The sequence below is a fragment of the Aulonocara sp. 'chitande type north' Nkhata Bay genome, linkage group LG22 (assembly GCF_057382095.1).
Source record: "Aulonocara sp. 'chitande type north' Nkhata Bay isolate Kocher_YH1m ecotype deep benthic linkage group LG22, A_spYH_male_GT1.1, whole genome shotgun sequence".
Taxonomy (NCBI): domain Eukaryota; kingdom Metazoa; phylum Chordata; class Actinopteri; order Cichliformes; family Cichlidae; genus Aulonocara; species Aulonocara sp. 'chitande type north' Nkhata Bay.
Genome location: NC_141364.1, coordinates 20,341,067 through 20,367,833, shown reverse-complemented (window position 1 = coordinate 20,367,833; position 26,767 = coordinate 20,341,067). Strand labels below are relative to the sequence as shown.

The window sequence follows — 26,767 nt, the reverse complement described above, 5'->3', positions numbered from 1 at the left end:
GTTTCCAAAAACAGTCAGACTCACATCTTGATATCTTTACGAACCTTTCGTTGACCATGACAAGCTTTCGGCAGTATAGATCGAGTCCTTCACTTCAAACACCACCGAACTTTTCACGATTTTTGTCAGACTGTCTAGCAATTCTTTAAAGTGGTCTTGAGCAAACGTTTAAAGACCTTCTTTGGTCATTGTCTACTTTTTCACTCCTTTTCAATGCAGTCCTTGTACCTGAAAATTTTGAAAGTGATGTTTTGGTTTGTTTTTGAAGCCGTTTTATTGTAACTTATCACTCAAGCATTAGAAAAAAGCACCTAACTCAACCAGTGTTGTGTCGACACAGACAACTTAACTCATTCACTGCCACTGACGTCTATAGCCGTCAATTGCAGTGAATGAGTTAAACCCATTGACTCATGGCTGGCAGTGAATGAGTTAACAAAGAACATATTTAAGACTAAATTTCTCTATGCATTTTATTAGAAGTAGAATATTTTTTCCCCATTTCTTTAGTTGAGTCTAACCAAAGATCATGCATAAAATTGTATTTTTGCACAATTAGCTACAAACTTGGGATCTCCTGCCATGGTGTGCAGTGAGTCCTTTAAAATGTGAGGAAACTGAACAAGTCAAGGACAAAAGAAGAACTGTCAGGTCTTAAAAAAATATCTGGGGCATATGAATAGAATCTGAAAGTCGTGTCCTTAAGAAATAGGGAAAAGCCCTGACACAGGACCCAAGAGATGCATCTGTCCCTTCAGTTGATCCATCAGCGGTTCACTGAGGCCCCAACCTGAAATGGTCTCAATGGAAAGGTGGCTGTCAAGGAATCATTCTTAAGGAAGGAAACTGGGAGGAAAAGGCTGAGATATGCCAAATTATAGAACAACTGGACTGTAAATCAGTGGCACTTGTATTTTTTGGTTCAAATCATGGTCAATAAGTACACAGCTGTATGTCAGCCAATAGTGTTGCTGATTCTGTCAAAACTGATGGAATGGACACAGAAAAGTACCATCAGATTTAGATCCGCCATTCAGTACCAGCTCTAAAATACCTGCTTTGTTTTTTAACATAAGAATCACTCTGGCAATGCAGTAAAAGCAAATTTGGATAAAAACAGAATGGAAATATATCAGTCATGGATTGGTCTCCCCATTGTTAGTGAAGCATTGTAGGATCATCTTGACTAAGGATAAAAACTCAGCTAAAAATAACCAAATAATGCAAGCTAAATAAAAACGTTCAGCATCTGAACAGTAAATCATAAACAGCACACACCTTGCATTCAGGTGGGTGAGAATTGTCTTGGTGAGTAATAGTTTCTCCACCATCCCACCTCACAGACCTCCTGCAGAGACCGCAGGTTCATCTCCGTCTGTCCAGAAGCTGTTACAGCTCCATTCAAAGCAACCACAAATGTGGCATTTTATGTTGTGCCACTTTCAGAGCAGGCATTTCTCTCACAGAGAATGTCGCCTTTAGTAAAGCAATATTTCATCTTTATGAATCTGCCCTTTTACTTTGAAATAGAGTTCTGTGTGGAAGTCGGCAGAAAATGCAATTTTCAAAGTTTATATTATATTTCACAGCTAAATAGTTCAACTTTTGTTAGTGACACATTACATGAATCTCAAACTTATAATATTGCTACTTTCAGAGCAGTCACTGGAAAATCCTTAAAAGATTTATGAAAAAAAAAAACATCAGTGAAACTCGTGAACTACTAAGCACCAGCTTTTGTTTTTAAACTCAATATTTAATCTCAGTTTGCCTTTTGTGTATACATCCCTGGTTTTGGTGCTTGGGTTTCCCATTACATGCCTGGCTGTGTCACAGGATGTTTATTTCCCAACACGCAGGTCATAGCGGCTCCCTACTCCTTAGTGTGTGACACCATTTCCTGCTTGACGGCACTATCTGCTACCCGGCCCAGGAACCTCCACCGAGCTCCGTCTTTAGGCGAAGATTGTTCTCACACTAATGGATACTGATGCCCTGTGCTCATTAGAAATGTAAGTCAGTGCCTAACAGCATCTGTCTCTCACTCTCTTAAGCGAGGAAGAAAATATTCTACCTCTTGCCTCCCACCCAGCCTTCGTTTCAGTCACAGTGTCTCTCACTCACGCGCAGCGTGCAGTTATTTGAACTGTCACAGTTAAATGGCTCCATTCCTGCGAGGGGAAGCTGTGCTGTGTATGTGAGAACAGCCAGTCTGGTAGAGTGGATTACTCAGTAGACCTGATGTTCTTTGTGAATATCTAGTAGCTACTCATTAGAGGAATACCAAAACCCTAAACTTAAAATCAGTTCATGTTAAGTGTGACATACGGTTCACATATCAAAGCTTAACACTGACAAACCTCACGCCGTCCTACAGTCCCAAATATTCATAATGGTGGCAACTCGATGGGCTCGGATTTTGTGCATGCCCACCTTGTAATATGTCTCCCTGTATAAATTTTAACTGGGTTAGTTCAGTCTTTTCTATTTTCCATGTTCAAGAAATCAAACATTCCACTTTCCAGTGCCAGAGGGCAGGTGATTTACTAATCATGTCTTCCTGAGGTGCAACAGATGAGGAATGAATATGAGCTAAATCCAAATTTGGTTGTATAGAAAATTACAGTCAGCTAAATGAGAGAATCAGATTAAAATACTGACAGTAACTGTATCATTTAGGCTACTGAAGTAAAAGGGGCCTGGTGTTGTGTCAGGATCACTTGAGTCAAAAGTGGGATTGCTACTTTATCTGCAGTAACAGAAGTTGGTGGTATGTCTCTGTTCTAGGACCTCCCCGCCCTTCCACACATGTACTTGGGGAGCTTAAGGAGGCAAGAGCACACATTCCCATTCTTCCATGTCTACACAGGGCAGGCAGCAGCAGAGCAGATGTTAGTGGCTATGGGTTTGACACTGACTAAGTTAAAAGGTTATGAACTGTAGGTGCTTGGGTGGGTGTGGGTTGCACTAACGGTAAAGCAGTTCGCGTAGCATGCCATCAGAAGGGCATCAGCAATTGCTCTGATGTGTCAGAACTAATGCTATGCAACATTTCTGTGAAGACCAATGCATTGCATTACAGTGTTTCATACTGAGGCACTTGTATTATTTGCTTGTTTTACAGCTATATCGATCAATATATTCTGAATGCATCCTCAGCTGCAGATCAGTGGGGATTTTATTTCTATATACCACAAATCCATATCTGTTTTTATTATATAAGGTGCACTCTGTGCTTCGGTGTTTGTGTACGCAAGAGTGCTGTCTGTGTTTATTTTTCCACGCACGCTCATCTGCGACAAGCAAGAGAAAAAGGACTTGGCTGGCCTCATTACGAGTTCTTGGAGACTTCATGCAGAGAGCGAGACAGCAGCCCGAGGGCCGGAGCCAGCAGGGCGCATCTCGTCTCCTCATCCAGGAGGACACACTAATCAAATCAGATTAAGGCTGGGACTGATTACATGGGCATGCACACTTCCACAGCAGGTTATCAGACAAGCTAGCATGGCAAACTCATCGCTCCTTCTGCACTCACCAGCATCCACTTGATAGCATTTAAGGGTCAGCCCAGACAAACTCACAAACAACATGGTTGCATCTGATACTATGGCGGCGAGGTCTGCAGATCCGCAGCTATTTTCTCTGCCAGTTTTTTTTTTTTTTTTTTTTTTATTGCAGTAAAATTCCTTTTATCTTCAGAGCAGCAGATTTGCCAGCTAGAGATATTTCAAAATCCCACTAAACTTCTCTTTGGGAAATGTTTTTGTGTGTGATATGGTTGAACTAATCCTTTTAAACTCTGAGTTAGAATTGGTCTTGTGCTGTTTGTTGCTGTTGTCCCGCTTCTATTTCCATTGCATTGAAGACTTGGGGGGTCAGGAAGCTTTGTGCCTTTTTAGAGATTTCTTACCACACCAGCAAAGCATCTTCAAAGCAGGATTAAGGGTGAAGCCAATACAAACAATGAAACTATACTTTTATTATCGAATGCGCTGCCATAGTTCAGTTTCTCCCTAAGGGTGTTATTGACAAAACGTCGTCTTACTCGAGTAAATCACAAATCTAATGGTGCCAAAATAGCAGCTAACAGGCAGAGGAGAAAAAATACATCGGAGAGTGGTTCCAAGTTCTCTTGCTCATCATTTGTATTGACTTGTTTTCTCCGCTTGCATTCACTTTCTCATTTCTTTAGACTTTAGTCCAATCTGGCACGTATCAGAAACAACACTGATGCTATTGATGAGTGCAGGGACAGATCCATTTCCCTTGTGTGTTATTATTCACCTGACCCAAGGGCAACAATTTTCAGTCCATATGGAGCCGAATGAAAAGAGCTGGAAGCTGCAGTCTAATAGCTTTTCTTAAAATCCAAGTGTTTGTTTTTTTTTACATATATAAGTTAAAATACACTTTATAAAAATCTCCATATACTGTGGTAGGAAGAAGGCTTTGTTTTCTCTATATTCACAATGAGACATAAGCAGTTTGGAATTACTTGTACAAGGAGTTGGTGTAGGAAGAAAAAAGGAAAAGCGTGCTCACCAAAGGGATTGCGATCCATCTCGAGGGGAAAATGAAAGTGTATAGCCACAAATAAATTACACCACACATGCATAAAACATCAGCTCCATCCGAACAATAAAGACAGAAACTGTAAGTAAATTACTTCTGAACAGACGCATGTGCACTGACTCTTACTTTTCCTCCTGCTGCTGCAGCACCCGGAGCCCTGACCCAGGATTATCAGGGCGAAATGATTGCATCAACCCAGACAAAGATCATCCCGCTGAAAGTGGGGAAACTGTGATTTAGATGAATGAGTACAAGTCTGGAAGTGATTTCCATTCCCGCCCCAACAGTTGCTTAATCTCAGCAATCTGAAAGTCTTATCGTCGTTGGTGCTGTTGCTGTGGTGATTGATTGAAGAGCTCTTCACAGAGTGCTGCAGTCACTCAGCAATTGCAAGTGTTTTACAGGCACAACGGGACTAATGCGCATCTAATAGAGCCAGAGGTGCAGTCTGCCAAGACGTGCCCGCCCTGAATCACTGGGAAACTGCTGTAAATTTAGAAGAGGCCAAGTTCATGTGTATCGCTAATTGCAACACCTGAAATGGTTTATGACCACAGCCAAGCAGAGACGGATGAGAAAGCAATATTACCACAAAATCTAGAGGATATGTTGAGGAATCTACTAATTCGTGTTTCACTGAATTAGTAGATTTCAAAATTTCCTGTTTGTTTTTTTTCCAGGGTTCATTTAATTCCTGACATCAAAAACCAAACCGCCTTAGAAAATTCACAAATATTTGGGATGCTAAATTAGTTTTCCCTCAGTTTCAAACTGAACTTGTCTTCAAATTACTGACACTTTAATAACTACAGAACAATGGTGTCTGTATTCATAAAAAAAGAAAAGAAAATGCCCTACTTTTTCTTGTACCTTGCAGTCATATCCCTGCCAGGAAATGTACCTGTCAAGAAGAAACAAAACCTAACAGAGCTAAAACAGTCCCACACTCATCTCTCATCTCCGCCTCTCACTTATTCCATTATATGCATTTTAGTCAATTCCCATCACAGCATCCCTTATTATTTTTTCTATTTCTCATATATCATCTCTTTTCTGTTTCATCTAAATCTGTCACAAGCAAGGCCTGTTCTCCTTTGCATTGATCAGCATCTAATTTTAGTGAAGGCTGACGCCTCTTGATGTTGTAAAATGAACGAGTGCTTTGTTGTATACCAGAGCCCTTGAATCAGTTGCATTGACTTTGAAGAGCTGGAGCACCAGTGATGAGGAGGTGGTGGTGGAGGAGGGGCTGATGATATGACAGTTAATGAGGTAAACATTGCCCCGGGTGCCTGTTTTTGGGATTGGAAATTTAGCTCCTATAATTTCCACCCAAATTCACCAAAAGTCACCATATGTTCAGCTGCGTGGCGCTTTGATGAAGAAGAGCCGTGGGAGAATGAAAGATGGATGACGATGAACTCACAACCACAGGGAGCGTTTGTCTGATGCACCAATAAATCTTCTGGATTTCCCCACCGCCAGCCCTCTAACCTGCCAAAGCTGCTTCAGATAAAACAAATGTCTTATCCCTCAACCAGGTGTAAGATATGTTCAACCTTCATTGCACGTTTGTTTGGTTTTTTTGAGACACAATAGGTGTGGCTCCTAAGCCGACTCTGCCGTGCTGCTTCTGCACAACTGGCAGACAGAGAATTTCCTGCCCCGTGATCAATAAGGCAACAGTAATTTTTCCTTAAGTCCCATGAGACGGAAATGAAATGCTTCTAGTCAAAGTCCTATTTGTGCCGCCTCCTCCTTTGTGTAATTTTAAAAGTGCTTTCTTCATGAATTTATGACTTTGCCTCATTACAGGTGAGACAGATTGATTATGAAGCGGAGAGACTCCCACAGGGCCATTTTTTCATGCTGCATTGTGTGGGACTGACACAAGACTAAAGGAAGCCAAAATCAGCGCTGAGTGTCTATATTTACCAGTGCAGAACCTGCCAGTGCCTGTGTGTGTGTAGGCTGAGAGCAGGAATATCGCTTCAGTAGGAAAATATTGCGAAGGCTGTTTATTGCAACGGCTGATGAACAGGGTGAAGAATCAGGAAAGACTCCGTTTGAGGTGTTGTGGGAACCTTTGGTCAAAAGTTACCGAGATACAGGACCTGCAGATATTTTAGGCACTGATCGGTTAAAACCAGTAAGAAAAGGACGATTGGAGCCAAACAGAGGCCATGGACACTTTGGAAGGGTTGTTTGATCCTACTGTTTCTAAAGCTTTTTATTACAACTGCTAGAACACAAGAGTGCATTTTCCTAGTATTGGTAGATGTTTTCATGGTGTTTTAAAACCTTGAAAAGCTTCTGATTTTGAAAAAAAAAGATCTTCAAACAGACTGCTGCTGCTAGACTGATAGATTTTGGTGATATCCCTGTGTGCTGATTATAGTGCAGAAAGGTTACAGCCATAGACTCCATTTTCAGATTTTTCTTTTTCTAATTTGTCTTGACTTCAATCTTTCTCAGTGCGGTTTTATATTTCTAGCCATTAACATAAATCACTAATCTGTGGCATCTGTGTGACCCAGCAGCTGGGTGGTTGGGACCTACTCTCTCATTTGATTCGTAGCCGAGTAACGAGTAAAGTAAGGGATTACTATTGCAAAAACGGTAATTAGATTACCGTTACTTTCCCGTAGGAACGCTGCGTTACTGCGTTACTAAAACTGTGATTTTTTGCGAGAATGTCTCATGACAGTGACGTAAGCGAGTGCGACGTTCGTGGCAACAGCTGTGTGCAGATCAACAATGGATCACATATCGATTGTGGGAGAGAGTATGAGCGTGCAGCGTTTAAAGCGCGGAAGTACTGACCTTACTTTGAGTTTGATTCCATAAAAAGTGACAAAAACATTAGTGTCCATTGTGCGTGGGAAGAAAACTTCTTTTTACAGTGAAAAAAAACCCCCTAAACTTCCAAGCAAGCACAGAGTAGCTATGACGTAATGGGAAACTCACAGAGAAACTCGCGGATTCTTCCACTGACCGCTGCGGCACACCTGCACCAGGGTAAACCTCTGCCTGCCCTACTCCTGCAATACAGGTGAAAATAGAGCAACAGGACCGCTGAGTCTTTGACTTTATTTATTTTCTGCTGTGTTTTACTTGCATCTATTTCATAGGTGTCAAACTCTGGCCCGTGGGCCAAATTTGGCCCGCAGCCTAATTACATTTGGCCCGCGAAGCCAAACCAAATTACTATTAGAGCTGGCCTACTGGTATTATACAGCTAATATATATATATGTTGTTTAGTATTAAGCTTTGCTTGTTCCATATTCAGTTTGAGTCCATAAGAAAAGATTCATTCTTATATCTGGAGGATTAAATATATTTCAATAAATATTAACGCTAGCCCGCGACTTTGTTCCAGTTTTGAGTTTTGGCCCACTGTGTATTTGAGTTTGACACCCCTGATCTATTTGAAAGACTGAGTGTAAACACAAAAAAATATATTTTATGTGCTGGAATGTGCAGAAAATAGGTTTAAATATTAAACAAATTTCTTCCAGTCAGAGAATGTTGCATATAATTACATTTTTTCTTGATGCATAGAGTTAAAAGATTAAAACTAATAAAACAAGTTTTAAAAAGAGACTTTTCCATTTGATTACATTTTGTATGATGGATTATGCAGAAAAAGTAGAATTGGGCTGAAAGATCTATCGCTTTATCACCTATTCAGGTTGTAAATCGTGTTTTTAAAAAGTAACTAAGTAACTAAGTAATTAATTACTTTTGAAAATAAGTAATCAGTAAAGTAATGGTATTACTTTTTGGGGAAGTAATCAGTAATTAGTTACTGATTACTTTTTTCAAGTAACTTGACCAACACTGTTTGTAGCCCACAGTTTTCTTTCTTCATTGGACTCAAAAATAAAGGCGAAAAATGTACAGAGAAAAATCAACAAGAAAAATGAACCATAACTTCTTCACACATTTCTATACCATTATATAAAACTTCAAAATATCGGGGTTTTTTTAGAATGAAATGTTAGTGCATTCAGACCTGCATGCTACCACAGATTCAACAAGGTGCTGGAAAATTCCTCTGAGATTTTGCTCCATATTGAGATGATAGCTTCCAATATTTGTTGCAAATTTGTCAGATGAATGTCCAAGGCATCTCCCACATGCTTTATTGGACTGAGATCTGGTGACTGTGGAGGCCATTTGAGTTTCTTGAACATGACAATGTTAAAAAAAAACATTACCTAAGCTATATGACCACAGGGTAGCTGTCAAAAGAGGGGTACAATGTAGTCATAAAGGTTTCACAATGGGTTCACCCAAAACCTTGGCTGATTGTGACCTACACCAGTTTTCACACCTTAGCTCGTGGGATTAGGTAGAGGATCATTAGAGGGTCCTTTTGTCCCTCTTGGAAGGACACTCCCACATTTTTAAATTAAGTCACCTCGTTTCTCCCTTTGCACACGTTTTGAATTTCAGCAGGTCGTTTCAAACATGCAGATACTGCACATCAGTCTGCCATGTGACTGATTAGAAACTTTGCATTAAAAAGCAATTGAACAATTGTACCTAATAAAGTGGTAGGTAAACCGTTCTGTGACATATTTGAAAGTGTTTCAAAACACATTTTGTCTCAATTCACATACAGGTGTTTTCCTTTGTGTGGAGTGTGAACCATCTCTTCACAGTAACTTGCACCTTGACCGTTCTCGTTAGTTTTATAAACTTCTAAGAGCAGTGGACGTGTTGACACACTAATGGAGCGAAAGCAGAGAAATGCTCCTACATTTGTTCTTGCTGGTTCACTGTCATGGCTTATTAGGTAGTTTAATGGAACTGAGTCATCATTAATGTTATTAATTACTCGTGCTTTTTGTGTTGTGAAGTCAAAGTGTCTGTCACGACAAAAGTTTCAACCCTGCTTTAGCTTTTAAATACTTCCCACAATAATATTCAGTGTTTTGTTAGAAAATCAACTGTGTTTAAAGAAACCCATTCAAGCTAAAATGATCCAAGATGCTTACAGAAAACAAGTCGGAGAAAATGATCATTTTTAATTAAAACATGTTCATAATTTATACTTCATTATAATGTGCGTCTGTGCATTAATTACATTCAAGGCCTTTCCAGTCTAATTCACAACCAACTGAGTAAAGAACTTTATATACACACAATGTAATCATTTACAATGTCAAAATTAGGCTGAAATGGTTAAACTGTTAATGTTTGATCACGCTAAAGTCACACGTTGTCCAGGTTTAAATTTGACAGATTTTCTGTCTCCAGAGACGCCAAAGCCTTCATACCTAAAGAAAGTTTTAAAAAGATTTATATTAAAACACTGAATCAAATCAGAATGCAAAGTTACGTTTTTGAGTAGTAAAACAGCAACTACTACGTGTGCAGTTTCTCTACTCTCATTTAGTTGTTCAAGTTATTTCCCAAATTACACAGTACTGCAACTAAGATTTGTTTTTTTCACATTGTTTGTTTGGTTTTTTTAGTCCTCCATTGACGCAACCTGTCAGGAACCAGTTTTTCATGTTTTTAATTTCCTGCTGTTGATGACACTAAGTATCTTATGATGTCCTTGATAAATTGAGCATACTAAAGTCAATATTAAACAAATAACTGCTATAAAATCCTATTATTTCATTTGTACTGCTCACTTACAGTTTTGTGTATCTCTTCCAGTCGGCTTGGCTGAGGGAGGGTTTGGTCACGGCCAAGGCGGCGTTCACATGTGCTTGGCGCAGCAGCAGGCCTGGTTGTTTGGCAGCTGGATGCACATAAGCACACTCTTCCTACACAAACAATCACAAAGTAATTTTATACATAGTAGCTCATATAGGAAGATCTGGCTCTACAGGATGGAAAAGACTAGTGAAGCCAACTACAATGAAAAAAAGTCCTAATTAGAATAACAGCACATTCAGATGCTCAAATATATTCATTGGAGTCACTCACATTGGCTTTCCTGTAGTTGTTCTTGATGTTATTAATCTCTTGTTGTAGTCGCTCCAGTTGCTCTTGGCCAAGCTCTTCATATCCCCTCTGGAGTGAGGGCATGTACGCAGGATTGACTGAGCTAGCGTGGTCACGAACTGATCCTCCAGTAAAGTCAGTGTTTATGGAACTGGGTCCAGAGATGCACTGGGAGTTCTGTTAAAGCAGGAGGATCGGAGGAAGAAAAAAAACACACAAAAATTATGAGTGATAACATTTTTTTAATCCTATACTTAGTACTACACTTGTACTATGTGGTAGTAGTGCTCACTGGTTTTGAATTCTCCAACTCGGACTCAGAACTCTCAAAGTACAGTCTCCAGACATTGCCGTAGTGGTGTTTGTTTTCTGCATGAAGCTCACTGGGCTCCACGACCACCATAGACTGGTCCAGCCCCATGCCTGACTCTCCCTCTCCCGCCGAGTCGTCTGACCCACTGCCCTGGTTGTTCGGGAAGATCATGGAGGAAAGGCTCATGTCGCTTTCTGAGCCAGAGTTCAGCTCCTGATTGCCACATAGGAAGAGAGGGTTTAGACGTTCATATATATGGATTCACGAGGATTTGTAGTGTCCAACATGGGTCTTAACTGTGATACTACAGCTCAGTTTGAAATTAGTTTAAGCCTACTGTGCCTCAGGTAAGTTATTCCATTACATTTCTTGTCACTAAGGTTGGAGATAATTTAAATTAAGCTGAAAACTGATAATGGATTCAGAACTGGAGCAATTCACATGCTGAGACACATACAAAATACATTATTTAATTTGCCTGAGGGGCTAAAAAAAATGCTTGGCTGCAACAAAATGAACTATAAATAATGGAATGGACAACAGTTCCCTGACTTCCTGTTTTATTAACCTAAGGTAATACATAATAACACAGTCATCAGACAATACTTTAAGTACAATACACTTACATGTGGTGCGCTGGTGCCTATGCTGTTGTGGACAGCCTCCAGCTGTGCATTGTAGAGTAAGGCTTTCAGATCTGCCCCGGTAAACTGCTCTGTCGCTGCTGCCAGCTGCTCCAGGTCAACATCGGGAGCCAGGGGGACGCCTGCAGTCAGAGCTTTCAGGATCTCCACACGAGCCTCCTGGAAATGTGACACAATAGCTCGATTTAAAACCCAAGAATCTTTCATGTAACATGACTCAACATTACTTTTTGTCTTTTAAGGACTGATACATATATAATGAGTTTAGAAGTGAAGTGATGTTAATTAATAATTATTAATATTCTTTTAAACCAACAAACCAGGTCAGGGGGAGGGCAGTAAAGGGATTTGTCCAGCCGTCCAGGTCTCAGCAGGGCCGGGTCAATCAAATCTGGTCGGCTGGTGGCTGCAAGCACGTACACATCTATGAAGACAAACACGAAGAATTCAAATTTATTTATTTTAAATTGAATTGAAGATCCCTCCAAGTATGTTTCAAGACAGATTAAAATGCTACTAATTCGTCCACAAAAAGGTTTAACCACATCTCTATAACCTTTCATAGCCAACTATATTGTTCAAATGTACTGGCCCAAGGTTTAGAGCATATTCATATTAGTCATAAGTATCACAATGAAGCACGTTTGATATATTGTAACCGAGCATAACATGCTTGGTCATGATTTAGTGAACCTTCACTTGAAGAGGCAGTAGCTGAGCCCAAGCATAGAACTTCAGTGTTTTTTTCCGATGAGAAGCTCATCTGAAGTAACTAATTGAGCAATCTATAAGGCATTCAAGAGGAACGTTTACTGCTCTGAAAACAGCATAGTTCAAACCCCAAAATGCATAAAATCATCACTGTACTTTGGAAAAGTGTTTTTCGAAACCATGTGAGTGCAAGAGTGAAGAGCACTCGGGTCTACACAGTTAAGTGCAGTGTGAGTGGAAGCCAGCCAGGAGAGGCAGGACAATTGTGCAAGGGTATGGTACAAGGTAACCCTGCCAAGTGTAGATTCACCCTTATTTTATTAATGTATTGACTAAACAGTGGCCATAAGCACATTTAATTAAAAAAAAACAACATCCATTATACGTATATTGTTTTTCCCCATCAATCCCAAAATTGTTAACATTAAATTATCAAAGTCATGCTTAGATGCTCTGTCATTACCCAAAGGTCCATTTGAGCCAGGAGGGAAAAAAACTGAATGGACTTCATGAGACTTAACCCCCACTTAACTTTAAATGGCTTCAAACACTTCTGATCTCATCCCAACAGAGTCAGTCAGGAGTTAAAGCAGATTACTACAAAGCACTCGTGATGATGACTGTGTGTATAGTTTAAAGATGTATGACGTTACCCTGCAGTCCCTCCACTCCATCCAGCTGGGTGAGGAGCTGGTTGACCACGCGGTCGGTTACACCTGTGCTGTCGTGGCCCCTTCTGGGAGCCAGAGCGTCAAACTCGTCAAAGAACAGGATGCAGGGCTTGGCGGCTTGTGCCCTGAAAGAGGCAGAAGAAGAAGTGATTGAAGGAAATAAAAAGAAAACATTTCATTTATGTGAAACGCCAATACTTTACCATTACTTCAAATGTTTTATGTTAATAATTATAACTTGCAACAAAAGGTAATAACACAGCAACAGCGATGCCGGGAGGAGTTTAAAAGTTCACTAACCTCTGGAAGACATCACGGACTCCCTTCTCACTGGCTCCAATGTACTTACTTAGAAGTTCAGGTCCCTGGAGGGAGAGTTTAAAAAAATCTCTTGTTGCTGTAGAAACTTTGCTCTCATACAGAAGGGCAGTCTTATTTTAATGACGAAGCTGAAGCAGAGCCTACCTTGATGCTGATAAAGTTCATACCACTGTCTTTGGAGATAGCTCTGGCCAGCAGCGTTTTTCCTGTACCAGGAGCGCCATACAGCAGAGCTCCTGAGCGATGGCGGATAGGAAGATTGGCGAAAAGGACCGGATACTGCAACACACCAAGGACCCACAGTCAGTGACTGTGCAATAAATTATGCTGAATTCTAGCCTTGTCTGCTGATATAAGGGAGACCTCCCTTCATTTTTAAGAAGTAGTGTTAAAAAGGAAGAAGCTCAAACATTAACAGCCATGTCTTTTCCCTAAAACCACCGTGATGAGTTGATGACAACACGGCACAGAGCAGTCGGAGGGCTCACAGGATCAAAGATTACATGATAAAAATAGATCAAAGTTACCCACCGCTCCGAAAACACCCTCATTATGTACTGAAACTGGAAGCGTCAAAACAGTCATATTTGAGGTAAATATATCAAAATAATTGTCAAAAAAGGGTCAACTGGGGGACCTTTAGATGATGCAACTATACTGCAACTCAAAGACTGGGCTGTAAGCAAGGGATCTGAAGAATCCTAAGGTAAATTAAATGAGCATTTTCATTAGTTATAAGACCTTTCACTGGATTTTCTCTACTACTATAAGACTCATGCAAGCTGAATAAACGGGTTTTCCACCTCTCCAGAAAGAAAAGACGCTTTATCGGCTCGAATAAAAGAGGTTTTAATATATTAGTGGTCTAGGCAATTACATAATTTGGGAGTCTTATTATTACTTTGCTTGTAGTTTTTGTTTGTTTCTAAATCAGCTGATTCAAATATTTTATTTTCATTTTGTCTGTACTGAGCCCCTCATCACCACTCATGCCGATGCTTTCCAAAGCTCATCTGTACAACAATCAATAGTAATTATGGTGTTTAAAATACCTAGATAGTAGCTCATTATACCACACTGCAGCTAAAACACATTTTGAAAAAAGCAACAGCCATCTGACCTTAGCAGGAAGCAGTATGGTGTCCATAAGCTGCTGTCGCACTTCTTTTAGCCCTCCTACCCTGTCCAACCCAAATCCACTGGGGGTGTGGAGGTCTACACCCCACAAAGAGGGGGGGGTGAAGCCTTTGAGAGCCTGCGCAAAGTCCCTCCAGGACAGACACACTCCTGCAAAATACAGGGCACAATGAATACATCTGGACAATAACTCTACATTAGCATCAGTGGTCACATGATGCAGGAAGAATCTGAAGACCTGAAATTGATCTATTGGGAATTTCATCAGTCTTTGATACCTTGTTCACTGTGTCCTCTTAGCATAGTGTTAGCATGAACAGCCCGCTCTAACAGCAGTACTAGATCTTGAGGTGTGTATCCCTCTGTCTCCTTAGCAACAGCCCCGATATCAAGACTCTGTAAAGTCTCAACAGACAGGCAGGACTTCCTCAGGATCAGATGGCGCAGAATCTCAACCCTCTGGGCCTGCAAACAATAAAATGATCGGTGTTTTTTTTTTTCTTTTCTACTTTGTGTGTACTTGTGCTTGTGTGTGTACAGGGTGGGCCATTTATATGGATACACCGTAATATAATGGGAATGGTTGGTGATATTAAAGTCCTGTTTGTGGCACATTAGTATATGCGAGGGGGCAAACTCCTCAAGATGGGTGGTGACCATGGTGGCCATTTAGAAGTCGGCCATCTTGGATACAACTTTTGTTTTTTCAATAGGAAGAGGGCCATGTGACACATCAAACTTATTGGTAATGTCACAAGAAAAACAATGGTGTGCTTGGTTTTAACGTAACTTTATTCTTTCATGAGTTATTTACAAGTTTCTCTTTGTTCACAGCCATTGACATGTCGAAGAGGTTAACACGTGTGGAGCGGATCGAAATTGTGTTGATATCTGGTGAACGCAGTAACCGGGTCATTGCAGCAGATTTCAATGCAAGACACCCTACGAGTCCACCCATCGCCCATGCTACAGTCAGCAAACTGCTTGCCAAGTTTCGTGAAACTGGTTCAGTGTTGGATTTGCCAAAATGTGGACGCAAGAAAACTGTTACTGTTGAAGAAACATCAGTGGCTGTCCTGGCTTCATTCAGCAAGAGCCCACAGCGTAGCACTCGCCGCATGTCACTGGAGAGTGGCATTAGTCAAACATCCCTTCGGCGGATATTAGCTACTCACAAATGGCACCCTTACAAACTCCAGCTGCTGCAGCGTGTCAACGAGGATGACCCAGATCAGCGCACAGAATTTGCAGAATGGGCAAAACAAAAATTGCAACAGGACCCTCAGTTCACGCAGAAGATTTTGTTCAGTGATGAGGCAAACTTTTATTTGAATGGTGAAGTTAACAAACAAAACCACCACTATTGTTCTGACACTAACCCACATTGGATGGATCCCTCCAAGACTGTTGGAACGACAAAGTGATGGTTTGGTGTGGTATATAGGGTACAACCATAGTGGGTCCATTCTTCATCAATGGAAACCTCAAGGCCACTGGATATTTGAAATTGCTACATGATGATGTGTTTCCCTCTTTATGCACTGAAGCTGGCACGTTCCCTGAGTTTTTCCAGCAAGATGGTGCGCCACCACATTATTAGTGCCAGGACCGAGCATTCCTAGATGAACAGTTTCCTGGAAAGTGGATTGGTCATCGTGGGCCAGTTGAATGGCCTCCAAGGTCTCCCAATCTGACCCCCTTAGACTTTTATCTGTGGGGTCATCTGAAGGCAATTGTCTATGGTGTGAAGATACGAGATGTGCAGCACCTGAAACTACGGATACTGGATGCCTGTGCTGGCATTTCTCCTGCGGTGTTGCTATCAGTGTGTGAAGAGTGGGAGAAGAGGGTTGCATTGACAATCCAACAGTTTGCCCCCCTGACATATACTAATGTGCCACAAACAGGACTTTAATATCACCAACCATTCCCATGTTATTACGGTGTATCCATATAAATGACCCACCCTGTACATATGGATGTGGATGAGTGCCGACCTGATCAGGTGGCTGGATGTTTACAAATCCCTGGATGAAGTGGGAACCGTGTACCTCAGTCAGAGAGGGATGGAGGGAGTGTTCACTCTGGCTGGTAATGATCAGACACACCAGGCTAGAGTGAAGCATCACCTCATCCACCACATCCTGCAGGCCTGCAGCCACAGTGAGATAACATTACTCATCAAAGTAGGAAATGATTATCGATCCTGTCTGTCAAAAGGCATTCCCACAGGTAAGAAAATATTTTACTTTGAGCAATGTGCTGCTGAAGGAGTGCCTCCGGGCCGTGTTCATGTTCAGGTGAGGCTGGTGACCACGTCAAACGATCCAGGTCATCAAGTAGAACAACAGAGGGCTGCCTCCATTCTGCCTGTTCAAAAATGTCCATCAGATTCTGTCTCACAGTTTCTACTCTTTTGCCTAAAAGGAAAACAAAACATCTTTTTAATTAAGTAAAATTTTATCCTTCTTTTCCATTCAGACAGCAAATATTCATGAAGTCTTTCTTGACCTTGTAGCTTTTTGCAGTCTACCACCTCAATGTGTGCATCCAGCTCTTCTCTAGCTTTCCTGCAAAGGGCTTGGGATAGAGTGCTCTTCCCACTCCCCTGAAGAGAGAAGTTACAGCACAACATGTTGTAGACTTAAGAAAACAATACTGGTTAATATGTGTTCTCCAGTGAGCTTAAGCTGCAAAAAAAACAACAACAAACAAACATCAATGCTATGAAGTAGCAATTTATCTTATGTTAATGAATTATATTGACAGCCGTTGTGTTAGCAATAGTAGTTAACTTAAATGTTAAGTAAAGAGATACCTTGGCACCAGTGATGAGAAGAGCTCCACCTTGAAGTCCCCGACCAGTGGTACCCAGCTCTCTCGAGAGGGGACTACCCAGAAGGCTATGGGAGATAAACTCAAACCCAGTTCTACAAAGCTCATCCATCCCCCTGGGGAAAAAAACCCAAACATGACGGAGACTGATGGAGAAAAACAATCTCCTGCTTAAATCACGCATAGGTACTGAATTAGCAAAAGACGTACCCAAGAATACTAAGAGAGGGAAGTTCTGAGTGGGGTGTTTCAACTTCAGGCTTCACAGCTGGGGTGGTTACTGGCTCTCTGTCTACCTGAAGATGAGAGAAAGAGATAACTGAACAACTTCAAAGACTTTTTTTTCTTAAAAACGTGTTGAATTTTTTAATAAAAACTGCATGAAGCAATCTGTTTTCATTTAAATGTTTAAAGACACAGATATATAATTCTCCACTTGCATGGCGATACCTGTATGTCTTTCTTCTCGATAACTGTGGGTGCTAGCAGAAACAGCTGATCTGAAGCTTCAGTCTGTGGTTCTGGTTTCAGCACAGTTAAAGCAAACTCTAACTTTGCTATGGAAAAGAATAAAAAGTGAAGGGCCATTATTTAAAAAAAAAATAAGAAGCTAATTTAAGATATTTATTATTACCCCCTTTTTTAAATTTACATAGCCATATGCAAATCTGTCTGTGCATGATTTATAAATACACTTCTTTGGCTTGTAACGGAAGTGCAGGAATGAATCACCATCAGTTCCATGTAGGAGGATGGTGCCAGACCGTGCTGTCAGACAGGCTAAAGGTTCGTGACTCTGTGTGTGCAGCCAACCAAGGAATGCTGTCTGGATCTCCTCATCATCCTCCTCAGGCTGAAGAGAAAAATGTCAAAAAAAATTAAAAATCAGATGGACAGAAAGGAAAGAAGCTGAACAAATTTTCTGCAATTCTGAACAAATTATATGTCCTTGTACTTCATTTACATCCGACACTGTAACACAGATGTACACTCCAGCACTCACCAGTGGATTTAGGGGTTGTAGGCAAATAGTAGAAGCTACTTTGATAGCTGATTTCACTGGCTTAATTCTTACTGTTGAATGGGCAGGGATATTAAGCCTGCTGGCCAGAGGCTCTGGAATCTAAAAAATGAAAGATACAAAAATTTTAACAGAAACAGAAAGAAGTAGGGCACTGCAGTATTGTTAAAATACTGTTTATAAACTATAGATATTCTTCTCTTCAGACACCATACTCACCCATACTCTTCCACTGTGAATCTCTCCCTTGCTTCTTTCCTTGCATCCAAGCAGCTTGGTACAATGGCACACTGCCCTAACCACCATGGCCTCCTCTTCCTTCACCTCCTCTCCTTCAGGCGTAGCAGTCTCCTTAGTAACTCTTGCCTTTTTCTTTTTCTCCATTGCCTGCTTGGTTCTGTCCCTCGTTTCTTTGGGGGATGGGACTTTGGAGAGAAGGCCATATGTAATTGAGGAGTGACCTTCACTCAGCCTAGCATTGAAACTGTGGCTCCAAGGAAAGATGTGAATAGCATTAGTTGCAACGTGGCTTATGGTGCTGAGAGAGTGGGGAGGTGCACCGCACACTCTGTACAGAGAGTCCGTAAGGAGAGCGGGGATTTCAGGTAAAGGCGGTTGTTCCTTAACTGGGTCATAAGCGCCCTTTATCATATGATGAAAGAGGCTTTTCAGGTCGGCTATGCCACCCCACTGGTGGCTGTTAGAAGTAGAGGAGGCAGTTTCTGATGATGGTCCTGAAGGGGAGGAGAAATCCATGTTTGGCTGTCTGTGAAAACTTTCTGAGTTTGGGTTGGCTTTTAGATGAGAATGTGTGTGGGTGCCAGTTTCAGCGCGGATCTTCGGGGACACAACAAGTTCTGTGAATTGCTCCAGGCGACCGTAGGGCACACGTGGAGAAAGTGAAGCTGTGCAGAATTTTTTTTAAATTAAACTGTAGTCATAGAAGTCAAACATTTAAAACTCAAGTTGAGCAGGCAAACCATTATAACTGCAATATTTTTGTGTCACATGTTATTTGATAAACAACATAGAATAATTGTATCAAAACTGACCTATTCGGATAAAGATTACCGTGTGGTTGTCCACCCACACAGGAAACACGGCATCTTGGAAAACTACTCTGATCTGATCCAGTAGTTGCAGCTCCAGCGCAGAACTGTGGAGCTCCTGGCGATATCAGTCACACAAAAGTGATATATTAATAGTTGTTAAGTGTGCTTTAAAAAGGAGAAGTCACCTTGTAATTATTAGAATGTGTAAAATAGTGCAAACTTGTATGAAGACAAGTTTCACATATTGTATGTCACTAAATTACCCACCAGGATTTCCCAGTCATCAGCTGATACAGGCTCCACAAACACCCGATCCAATGATGAGACCTGATGACATGGCCTTAAGAAGCCCTGAGGAAAAACAAACCAGTAAACTAAACAACTAGTAAGTCCAGACAGAAACTGACAATCACTGTAAACTGTCACAAGATGGAGAAAATTAGCTTCTTCTGAAAATACAGCGAAGAACAGATTCCTCACGGAGGGGCTCTACCTGCTCTCCATCTGTCAGGCCCTGCTTCTCTCCTAGCTGCCGACACAGCTCCACTTTGTGGCTGCCCAGGCTGGAGCTGGCTCTGTTTTGAGTCCAGGTGAGGAACACTGGAGGCCCATGACCACAGGACAACTCCAGAGGCTGGTTCTGAAAAAGACCTTAAATGGGTTGACTGTGAATGTCACTGTATACAAAAGTATTCTACAGTCATTGCCAAGTTGCATGGGATCATGCAACTTGGCAAAGACCCCAAACTAGAGCAGCAAATCTCCAACAGAGTGGCTGTAAAGGAAAGGAATCAGTGTGTTGCAATAGCCCAGTCAAAGTCCAGACCTCAGCCTGATTGAAATGCGGAACCTAAAGAGAGCTGTGCATCAAAAAATTCCTGCAAACACTGTAGAGTGGGACAAAGTTTCTCCACAACGCAGTCAGACACTAATAACAACATAAATAAAATGGTTACTTCAATTTAGTGCAGCTAAAGGTGGTTCAACAAGCTTTACTGAATCAAGGGGTGTACTTTGTTTTTCACATGACTGCATGTTTGCTGAAGCACCTTTTGTTTACCCTAGACTACACCATGACCACCATCCTTGCTTGCAACCATGCTTGAGCAAACAAATCGTCCTCATTCAATCCATTTTACACTGTTTAGACTAATAATGACAGGGTTAACCCAGTTCTGAATCCTTTGTAAGTAAAGGTCAAACTTAAGGAGAGGAAGCCACGAACCAGGAATTCCTGTTAGCCAAAAAAGTGCAAATATAAACAGAAAGCCTTCATCAGAAAAACACTGTTCATTCATAACAGCGAACAGGATACAAGCTAGAAAAGTCATTTTAAAAGATACACTAGACCCCGGATTTATTTCTAACCTAGTCCTTTGTCTCCACCAAGTGAAACCGTAAAGGAACTGCTACGAAAACAGCTCCACCGAGAAGGAAACAAATACTGAAATACTAATTGCTAACTACCCTCTCTCTCCATATGCTGTAGTATTGTGTTTGACTCAGCTCCTCTTCTATCTATATTCAGAGCACGTTTCCAGCCGGGCCGAAGTGGAGTGAATGGAGTCATGAAAAACTGATCTTTCCAATTCATTTGATCTAGAGAGCAGCCTGACGCGAGGTCTAAACTGCAGAAGTCACATTTTATTTTGTAATGTGAATAACTGTCAAAGGGTCTCGGAAATTAATTTACAGCAGCATTAATTTTGTTAAAAAAAAATACAAGAATAGAACAACATACAGAACGGGCCAACATTTTAGCTAAAAATTGTTTAAGTCAACAAAGCTTCTACTAATTTTACCTAAACGATAGTGCTAGGTGGTTAGCTAGGCTATCTTACCTCGTTCAGGGAAAGCTGTGATATTAGCTTCAAGGGAAGGTGTAAAAAGCAGTTTTTTGCGTTGCTAAAAGTGACAGTTACGGGTTGAATGCCCTGATTGCTAAACATGATTTTCACAAAGTTTTCTATTTCGCGTTCAACGCGTCAAGGAAGCTGCACCGCTAACATCAAGTGTATGACAAACTCATAGTGGATCGATGTGCTCTGTGTGTGCCAGACCAGAGTAGCCGATATTCGGTTGAACGCATTTCAGAATAAGACGTCCAACTACGACATGCTTTGAATGAATCCTATTCAACACGAGAATGAACCTTTATTTTGAAATGCATCAAGTGAAAAGTTAATTTCCACAAACATGGCGGCTCCCGTCAACAACAGCTCTGGCTGCTGGAGAGTCCCGGAGGTTTACAAACATCACGAACAGCAGAGAGTGTGCATTTCTCGACCAAAATATAGGGAAGGAAGAAAAGCCAAAGCAGTTAAGGTAAGAGGACCCTTTTGTTTAGAAAAGAGCGTATCTTAAGGTGTGAGACACTCCCTGCTACATGGGAACGTCACTTACAGTGTTTTTAAAAAAAAACATTTGCTCTCTTCCGGATTTTATGGACTCCACTGAACCACAGTGAGAGCCTTAACCACATCTGGATGATAAATATAACCACTGTTCGCAGTTTTCACATGAGCATTTTCCCATCAGTGTATCGCAGTCAAGTGTTGCATTATTTGCAGGTTTACACCATAAATTTAGAGAGTCGTTACCTGATGGTCCAAGGGGTCCCAGCGATTGGGGTTATGACTGAGTTGATTCAGCTGTGTGCCCTCTATGGAGCTGTGGAGGAGTACAGGCCCCTGGACGAGTATCCTGCCGAGGAGTTCACAGAGGTGTACCTCGTAAAGTTCCAAAAACTCACAAGTGCCAGGTACAAGATGTCACTAGACTGTTCATTATGCCTAACTGGCAACGTCTGAAGGACCTTCTGAATAATTTGGTTTCATTTCAGAGCAGCAAAGCGACACATGGATGAGAAAGGTTTCTATGGTGGTGTGCTGCATGTGTGCTACGTCCCCGAATACGAGACTGTGGAAGACACCAGGCTCAAGCTGCAGGACCGGAGGAGCTATGTCATCCGGGCTGCTCAGAAAAGAGGTATAATTTTATGTCTATAGGTTATATTTTGCCTCACAAAATCCACCACTCAAATGAGTAGCTTCTTAGTTCCTCATTAGTCCAAGCAAACTTCAGTTAACATAAATAAGGATAAGCTTTATTTGTCAGTTGCAGTTGCCTGCAGCTGAGATGACAGACCTACAGTAGATGACCATACAGACAATACATAAAATATACAAACTTACATTGGGGAGACAGGTCAGACTAGGCAGCAGAAAAAAAAGGGTAGACAGTGAAATATGTAACATATAGGGGCAAGGTCAGGAGAAAAAAAAGGTTTCTGCCCATGGTGACTCTGACAAATGAGTCATCATGAGGAGAAAACACAAAAACACTCCATAGCACATAAAGAGCAAAGATATCATCACACTATACTCCATGAAACACAGACAAGCAACATAAGGGCGGGGGTGCACCAATGTGCACAGACGCTGCGATTCTTCGTGCCTCCAGCTGAGCCGCTGTCTCTGTAGACGGGGAGGTAAGCATGACAGGAGGCGTTGGATCCGGGGAGGGATATCTGCATGCACTTTTATTTTCATTTGACTCGGATCTTTTTGAATGATGTGGATTTTTGACACTTTTTTCTGTCTCATTTTATTATTGCAAAGTGAGAGAAAGGGAACAGAAAGAGGACACACAAGAGGAGCCTACTTCATCGGAAACAACTACCACGTCAGACGACAACATCCTCACACACAAACAGACCTCTGGAAATGACAATACAAGGGAGACTCCAAACATCAGCCACTATTTAGGCTTTCCTCTACTGCCATTACCTCCCCAAGAACATCATTACCATAGGCCTAAAAGTCAACATTTACCAACAGAGGATAAAATGGGGACTTTGCACAATACCTGTGCTGACACATTAGAGCAGCGAGAAGGGAGTTCAAGGAGCAAACAGACCTTATCGAGCAGACCGTCAGCACGTCAGGCTGCGGCAGTCAGATTTCTTCCTCGGACCACACACTTGGAGAAACGGAAACGCAAAATGGAAGAGGCTGAGGAGGCCTCCAGTACTGTTTCTGGGCAGAACGAGCCTTTGATTGGACCAAAACTACCAGAACCATCCAAACTGGACATGGAGGATGAGTCACTGAACACAACTGTCAGCCTGATCAGGAACACAATGAAGCAGGTACATGTGATTATATTGTTTTGGTTGTAATTAAGGACAAAATAATATTTTCACTATGCTCTAAATCACTTTTTACAGTTAATCCAGTTTCGTCGTCTCTCCTAGGTGACATCGAGTCCAGACATCAAACCAGTGGAGAAGAAGGTCAAACCACGCCGTCGGATTTGATAGAGCAGGATTTATTTATTTTTTCTTAATTAAACAAATCTTGCATCACAGCACCGTTCCATTGAGGTTAATATTAAAGATGTTTTGGCTAGGTATGCAGTTATGTGATTTGGTTATTGTTCGAATTGTTCCTGAAATACGTGTCCCTCAAACATCTCGATTCTCTGAAAAAAAAGAAAGAAAAGCAGACTGTAAGATTGAGAATTTTTGATGGGGAAATTTAAAGAGCTTAACAAATTCTCATTACAGATTACCCTGAAGTCAGGAAGGCAGGTTCCAAACGCTTCCAGCAATAGGTTCTCATCTTTCACAGTCTTTTCAAAATCTTCAAAAGACAATTTGCCATCATGGTCATAGTCCTGTGGGAGGAAGCACCATTGGCAGAGCTGCTAAACTATTTACAGACCTGAGAATTTTTTTAAATAGTGTTTTGGTTTGTTTTAATCATGTGTAAACAGTTATATCTGTGCAGCAAACAGCTCACCATCTTCTTCAGTATGATCTCCACCAGGTCTTTGATTCCTTCGTCAGGGTCCTCCTCATTGGGCTGTCTGATGAGCCTGCCCTTCAGCATATGAAGCATCTCCTCTCTAGAGATGGCATTGTCACCATTCAGGTCGTAGACAGTGAAGCAGTCTGAGCCATGCCAAACACAGGGATTTTTTTTAGGTAGATAAAGCTACATGTGTGAAGGTGTGAGAGTGAGGTAAAGCAAAAAAAAGTAAGATTGAGAAGTTACATTTTATTTTTTCATCCAAGGTCCCCCGAAGAAAGACGGACAGTCCCTCGATCCACTCTTTCATGCTGACAACGCTGTCGTTGTCTTTGTCAAATGTCCTGAAGACTGAATGACAGACAGTTACACACAACATGTCTTGGATTTAATTATAGATTTCAATTGTTTGTACTGAAGAAACTGCTCATTCCCAACTGTACTCCTGGACAAGCGTACTGAAAGATTTAATTTAATCATTCTGAAAAAGGTGGTGGAGGTGAGAATTCTGGGTTGTACTTACAGGGTGATAGTGATGATTTGGAGATTTTGCTTACTTTCCACCATTTTATTGACATTTTACTATTTCAAAAAACAATATTGGCTCTGTTTAAATTTGATGGCACCAACATATCTCAAGACAGCTGAGAGGGCAACAGTAGGGTGCAAAACTAAGTGGTACTAAAAAAAGAAACGATGCAACTTTAGGTTAATTGGCAGCAGGTCACCGACATGAATGGATATTTTATTTTATTTTTTAAAAACATCTTGGAGAAGCAGAGTTCCTCAAAAGTAAAGATGGGCCGAGGTTTGCCAGTCTACAAAAAACTGCCTCTACAGTTTATGCAAATTCGAAATGATCAAATTTACATTTTACAGAGCGTCCCACCTTTTTTTGGAACTGGGTTTGTAAATAATATAAGTTTAAATAACTGTAAACTGAATACCTCTACCCGTCATCCTGTCATCAGTAAGTCCAAAGATGCTGTGGAGTGTGCTTATGAACTTTCCTCGGTCCAGACCGTGCACAGCTCTGCCAGAGTTGTTCTGCTCCGCCACAAGGACGTTAAACTCTCGGATAAGGCACTCAACCTCTTTTTTACTGACTATAAACAGAAACATAAAAAAAATGGCGTACACTTCATCTGCTCTAACAATACCTAGACGGCAGTGTGTATTTTCATACCTGCTAAGTAAAACAATGAACCGTAAAGCTTAGCATGGACTGAACTACCGCTATAACAAAGCTGGCTTAGTTTATTGATTTGAGAAGTTTAACCGTCATACTCACAGTGCTCCACTTGTTTCGAAATGTTCTCAGCGAGCGTCTGTGTCGCCCGTTTGTTCACAGCAGATATTTTTGACATTTTCGATGAGGCCAGGCTCAGCTACAGTCCACTCACAGGGAAGTTGGTGTACTGTTGCCATGGCTACCGCGAAACGTTTACGGTAGTGTGTGTTCAAGAACCTCGACGGTTTACTACCGGTGGAAACACCGTAACTACACATCATTTTCTACTTGAATTTTTAGCGCAGTAACACAAACGAAAATATGCCTCAACACTGACTGTCCTGTATCTGTTCCACTAGAATGACAATGAACCGCTGGCTGACCAAAAACCCATTGTTTTTCTGTCTTTCCTTAGGGCTATTTATTCTCCTTCAGAATACACGTTCATTTATATACTGAACAGGTACACATGAAACATGTTAAAATGGTTTTTTAACCCATCATCAGACCAAAATCACACATCAGGAAGAGGGCGGCTATATACTGTTTATGTTTATAATGCAGATTTGGGAAATGTTTACTGTTAGTCGCTTCAGGAACCTAATAAAAGCTTTGCTAAAATTTATATTTACCATCTAAAGTATCTTGGTGTTTGAGAAAAAGAAAAGAAAATGTGGGTGTTATGGAAGAATAGTGCAGCATTCCTTTAGTCAGATTCATCAAAGCCATGGAAATAGCTCCAACTTCTCCAAAAATATATATTTCATATATGCAATCCGCGTTAAGTACAAATTAAATGCGTATATCTCAAAATATTAATCATTCATTTAATGTATTATAGCCCAATATTATTTATTTTAAAAATGACTTTCTCATATAAAATGTACTTGTTTTTCCAGATTGTAGCATGCTTGCAAGGCATTTTCCAATATACAGTGCCCCATTCCTGATGAGTTTTTGGGGTTTTTTTGCTCCCATTTAAGTTTATGAGACAAAGCAGCAAGGCAGCTAGAAATGATTGTTTGATGGTCATTGGATCAGTCGTTAATCTGCTCTTGGAGTTACTTGGGAGGGCCGGCCACTCCTGACAAGATTCAACATTGTTTTCTGTTTGTTGATAATGGCTGGAGTCCCAAAGCACTAGAAATGGCTTTGTTGCCCTTTCCAGTCTGACAGATGTCAGCGACTTTGTTTCCCAGCAGTTTCTTTAGAGGCATGATGTGTTACTTTTTGAAAACTTTTAATCCACTTCACTTTGTCGCATAGGTTCTATTACCATGTCATTTTTTGATTCAACAGGTCTGTGATGTGGTTAAAGTGAATTCATGATTTAACAAGGAGAACTTTTTCCCTTGAATAGATTAAATCATTTAAAAACTGCATTTTTTAAATTTACTCAAGTTATCTTTGTCTAATATTAAAATTTGTTCTGAAACATGCAAGTGTAAAGCATGTATATCTGATGATTTAAAGGGCAATTTTG

General features: G+C 41.0%; 3 protein-coding genes across 3 annotated transcripts; 1 reads left to right on the top strand and 2 right to left on the bottom strand.

The window, feature by feature from the left end:
• Window positions 1–9,582: 9,582 nt before the first annotated feature.
• Window positions 9,583–21,315, bottom strand: pex1 (peroxisomal biogenesis factor 1). Its single transcript, XM_086279373.1, has 24 exons — window positions 21,084–21,315; window positions 19,736–19,882; window positions 19,510–19,593; window positions 19,243–19,357; window positions 18,410–19,095; window positions 18,173–18,292; window positions 17,902–18,022; window positions 17,620–17,726; window positions 17,380–17,465; window positions 17,153–17,285; window positions 16,846–16,942; window positions 16,584–16,754; window positions 16,332–16,486; window positions 14,613–14,799; window positions 14,318–14,484; window positions 13,342–13,476; window positions 13,177–13,241; window positions 12,859–13,001; window positions 11,815–11,918; window positions 11,477–11,653; window positions 10,830–11,063; window positions 10,520–10,714; window positions 10,226–10,356; window positions 9,583–9,858 (listed from the first exon to the last, which is right to left on the bottom strand). The coding sequence occupies exons 1-24, from the start codon at window positions 21,189–21,191 to the stop codon at window positions 9,783–9,785; spliced, it is 3,744 nt and encodes a 1,247-aa protein (XP_086135499.1). The 5' UTR covers window positions 21,192–21,315; the 3' UTR covers window positions 9,583–9,782.
• rbm48 (RNA binding motif protein 48) lies at window positions 21,299–23,653 on the top strand. The gene is made up of 5 exons (XM_086279377.1): window positions 21,299–21,567; window positions 21,813–22,003; window positions 22,085–22,230; window positions 22,863–23,392; window positions 23,498–23,653. Exons 1-5 carry the CDS (start codon window positions 21,439–21,441, stop codon window positions 23,558–23,560), a joined length of 1,059 nt encoding a protein of 352 aa, XP_086135503.1. The 5' UTR covers window positions 21,299–21,438; the 3' UTR covers window positions 23,561–23,653.
• Window positions 22,390–25,503, bottom strand: clxn (calaxin). Its single transcript, XM_086279379.1, has 6 exons — window positions 25,345–25,503; window positions 25,001–25,159; window positions 24,300–24,404; window positions 24,045–24,196; window positions 23,815–23,919; window positions 22,390–23,724 (listed from the first exon to the last, which is right to left on the bottom strand). The coding sequence occupies exons 1-6, from the start codon at window positions 25,418–25,420 to the stop codon at window positions 23,674–23,676; spliced, it is 648 nt and encodes a 215-aa protein (XP_086135505.1). The 5' UTR covers window positions 25,421–25,503; the 3' UTR covers window positions 22,390–23,673.
• Window positions 25,504–26,767: the final 1,264 nt, after the last annotated feature.